At 46.1% G+C, this 3,805-nt stretch overlaps 2 protein-coding genes across 3 annotated transcripts in view; both read right to left on the reverse strand.

Moving 5' to 3' along the window:
• The window catches only part of LOC103753799 (UDP-glucuronosyltransferase 1-1), a 34,513-nt gene that overhangs the window by 18,171 nt on the left and 12,537 nt on the right, over positions 1-3,805 (reverse strand). The window contains exon 1 of one of the 2 annotated variants that reach the window (XM_025896274.2): positions 8-134. The exons of the other annotated variant lie outside the window; for it this stretch is intronic. Coding sequence (XP_025752059.2) covers positions 8-107 — 100 coding nt within the window. The 5' untranslated portion in view covers positions 108-134. Of the gene's footprint in view, positions 1-7; positions 135-3,805 lie in introns of those variants that run through there. 2 annotated transcript variants of the gene reach the window in all.
• LOC115307942 (UDP-glucuronosyltransferase 1-1-like) overlaps positions 1,571-3,805 on the reverse strand; it is a 6,544-nt gene continuing 4,309 nt past the window's right edge. The window contains exon 2 of the mRNA XM_029964417.1: positions 1,571-1,578. Coding sequence (XP_029820277.1) covers positions 1,571-1,578 — 8 coding nt within the window. The remainder of the gene's footprint in view (positions 1,579-3,805) is intronic.

The following is a 3,805-nucleotide window of genomic DNA, read 5'->3' on the forward strand; positions in this document are numbered from 1 at the left end:
TCCACCGGCACCACCAGGAGCTTCCCACCCACAGCCAAACCCAGCAGGGACAGCAGCACCACCAGCCTGGCTGTGACTGCTGGGGGAGCACTGAGGCCTGGGGCCATTCCTGCACAAACCAGGGAGAGCCTCCGAGGAAGAACCTCCCCAGCTGGGTGTTTTGAAGCCATCTGGGCCGCGCTTTGTCCGGGTGATCTTTAGACTTATTTGCTGTTTGGTCAATGTATAATCACGGATGTGGCAAAGATGGAATAAGGGTGTTAAAGTTCAGCCAGTCTGGCAGGTACAGATCAGGGCAGCAGCTCCCCTGGAAAACACCCCCCTCTGTGCATTGGAGGAGCCCTGGGTTTGCAGGAATGCCCTCTGGCTGGGGAGGGAGGGGGGCAGCAAGTCCAAGGTGCAGCTGGAGCTGAACTTGGAGGGGATGCAAACATGGAGGGCTTCTATGGGTCCATTACCCGGAAAAGAAGGTCAGAGGAAGTGTATCCTCCCCCGAGACAGACTGGGAAAGTGGAGATGATGGACAAGGAGAAGCCTGTGGGACTCTTTTTGCTTCAGTCTTCACTGGCAACCTCACTGCCCTCATGTCTGCATTGGAATGGATATAACTTTCCTAATAATTTTCTAATGAATTGGTTTAATCAATCACAAGCAATGTCATTTCCCACTCTCTCACGTGCCACTGTAGCCAGCATTTAACAAGGTTTGCCACAAGCTGCTCTTGTGGGAACACAGTTTGGGAAAATTACTGGATTTACCTTTTGCTAAAGCAACCGGATATGCTTGGAAATGATCTCAGACCTAGAGGGAGGTTAACAAAGCCTGGGAGAGAGAGAGACTGCTCAAACTGGACACAAGAAATGCAGAATTTATGGACCACAAGGTTGCAGAACCACGAGATAAAGAAGAAACTAACCAAGACTATTCAGCATTTGTACTGAACCCCTCCCTATCTGGGAAAAAGATAATGAAAAGACTGAAAAATGTGGGCTAATTAGGATGAGAAGCAAGAAATCAGTAACAAATAGAAGATAGAATACTAATTAATGAAGGGAATTGTGTAATTTATAGCCAATGAACATTAATTTCAGCAACAGATGGACACCAAGATGGGGCTGGGGGAGAAAAATCCCACCTTCTGTAAGAGAAGCTCAGGTTCATGACCACCTGAGGAACCCAAACATGCACTTGGGTCATCCCCCAAACATACGGGACCCCATATTCCCAGAGTCCTCAGGGAATTGCTGAGCCACTCTCTAGGATATTGGGAAAGTCATGGTGAAGTCCCAGGTGACTGGGAAAAGGGAAACACTGCACCTGTCTTTAAAAAGGATAGAAAGGAGGAAGATCACAGAACAGACCCTCCTAGGAGCTATTCTGTGATTTAAGGAAATGAGAGATCCTTCAACAAATCTGCTCAAAACACAACATCAATTTTCCAAACCACAATTTTCAGTCTAAGGAAATTCCTCCCCCTCCTGCCAGCCCATACACTTTCTATTTGTAAAAAGATTAGAAAAATATTTAAGCTTCACATGGGAAACAGGCTGGTTTTTTCAGCAGTTTTATATCATGACACTGCAAGGAAAATTGGCCCTCACAGTTCATTACCCTGAAAAGCCTCTTGTTGGAAGGATGAAGTAGGGGCTGGGAGGGGGAAGGACACGGGGATGGCTTTTGCCAGCTACAGTTAAAACTGAATTAACAATTTTAGATCAGTCTGGAAAGAGTTTGCCCCAGGGCCATGAAAGCAAACCACATAAATGCACAGGCAGGATCTGCAGACAAGCCCTAATTAGGAAAATTACAGCACAGAACAAGTTTTGACAATAGGATAATTTACTATGGAGGTTAATGAGTATTTTTAAGGACTTTTCTCAAACTACTGCAGCTCCCTTTGTAGGGAAGCTTTTGGGAAGGCAGCAGATGCAGATACAGAGACCAGAACATTACCTACCAACTGATGAGTTATGATGCTTCATTTCTAAATTATTTAAGGGTGGTTCCATCAACCAAAAAGATTCGTTGTTTTTAAAAGTCGACTGTGACAGGAAAACAAATAGTTTGAGTTAATAACACTTATCTTTAAACACCTGGTAAGACAGGGATCACCCTCACTGGTGGGTCTTGCCTCTTTACTGCAGTGATGAACTACTCCCACCAAACCTGCAAAAACCAATTGTGAGAGCAAAAATGCTCAGATCCTGCTAATTCTGTAGAAAGTTACCTGCAGGAGTGACACAGAACTAAAACCAACCCAGTTTTTCGCCCAGTTTTTACATCCAGCTCTGGGATTTACATTCAGCTCAGCCCTGGGGCCAGGAACACCACCAGGTACCAATTTAATCCAGTGCAGCAGAAGGTTGGATCAGTGAAGGAAAACCCTCAAATCGATGGTGTCATGCACCACAAACTCTTTCTCATCCTGACCTAAATCTCTCCATCATTTTCTTCTTCCAGGAGGAACAGGAGTGAAGAATCAATATTCCTGCAATAACTATTGCTGTCGGACTATGATCTTTAGCCCCTGGAAAAGACGACAGTGAGCCTTGTATCCCGAGCAGAGCCTGATTTTAAGCTGGAGTCGCTCCATGCCCTTGTCTGTGGGATGCATTCCCAGAGGATCTGCCCGGGTTTGTCCCCAGGAGCCAGTTAAGCAGCTCTGATGGAGAGAACAGATAGGAAAAAGCACTGCCCAGACAAAAGTGACAATTTGAAAGGGACTTCTGTGGAAAAGCAGATCAGTGGGAGGAGTGAAGTAACGCCTGAGGGCGGGGAAGGGTGGCGGGGAAGGGTGGCTCTGGAGAGGATTTTACAAGCCCGGCTTCTGAAATGCAAATCTCTTTCCTTGTAAAAGAAGATTCACGTTCACAAAGGCCTGAGAATCTGAGGGAAGAGTGGTCTGAGGCAGGAGGAATCCATTCCCTAAGGATCCGGGAAGGGCGGCAAGTGAAAGAAGTTCAAGGGAAGAAGAGAGGAGAGTCTGTTTATTTTGGAGTCATGTTCACAAAGATAAAAGATTATCCTTTCTAGGAAACAGAGGGATTTATTGCTGAGACACCTGGGTGACACTCAGATTCAGCATCTGCCTGCTCCTGTATCTCCTTTTCCACTTAATCTCTGGCTTTACATGAGACTGTTCTACCTATAGCACAAGCAAGCAAGGATATAGATCACATGCAGCAAGGAGCTAACACACATCACCAGCTCCAACAAGCTAATCCAGGACATTATGGACCACAGCTTCCCAGGCAACCACCCACCCACATTTCCCGATCCAAGTCTGAAAATTCAGCTGCCTCGTGTTTGTGATGGAAGATGTTGTCACACAAAAACCTTCACCACAAAATATTAGCTTGGACTCAAACACAAGGCTGCTGGTACAAAAAAGAGCACATGATGCTCTTGCACGAGTTATTTTTCTCACTAGATAAGCAGCTAATGGTCTTGAAGAAATATTCTCCTGCCGCTTACAAGGCAAAGAATTGTTGGAAGGGCTGTTAGAATCCAGCAGCCCTCTTGGCATGAATTCCTGCCTGAGATGGTGCTTGTGTACCTGACTTCAGCTGGAATTAAACATAGCATGGCACCCAATCCCCTCACCAAACAAAAGCCCTGTGTTGGGCAGACCAGAAGAAAGGAGGTGGGATCACATCTTGTGCCTGTTTTTTAGGTGGATACAGGAAGCCTTAATCTGAATTATACCTTTAGGTAGAATCAAAGAATCCCAGGATTCCCAGGTTTGGGTTGGAAGGGACCTTAAAGCTCATCCAGTGCCACCCCCTGCCATGGGCAGGGACACCTT

Source organism: Manacus vitellinus, unplaced genomic scaffold (assembly GCF_001715985.3).
Source record: "Manacus vitellinus isolate BGI_N305 unplaced genomic scaffold, ASM171598v3 scaffold_71_pilon, whole genome shotgun sequence".
Classification (NCBI taxonomy): Eukaryota; Metazoa; Chordata; class Aves; order Passeriformes; family Pipridae; genus Manacus; species Manacus vitellinus.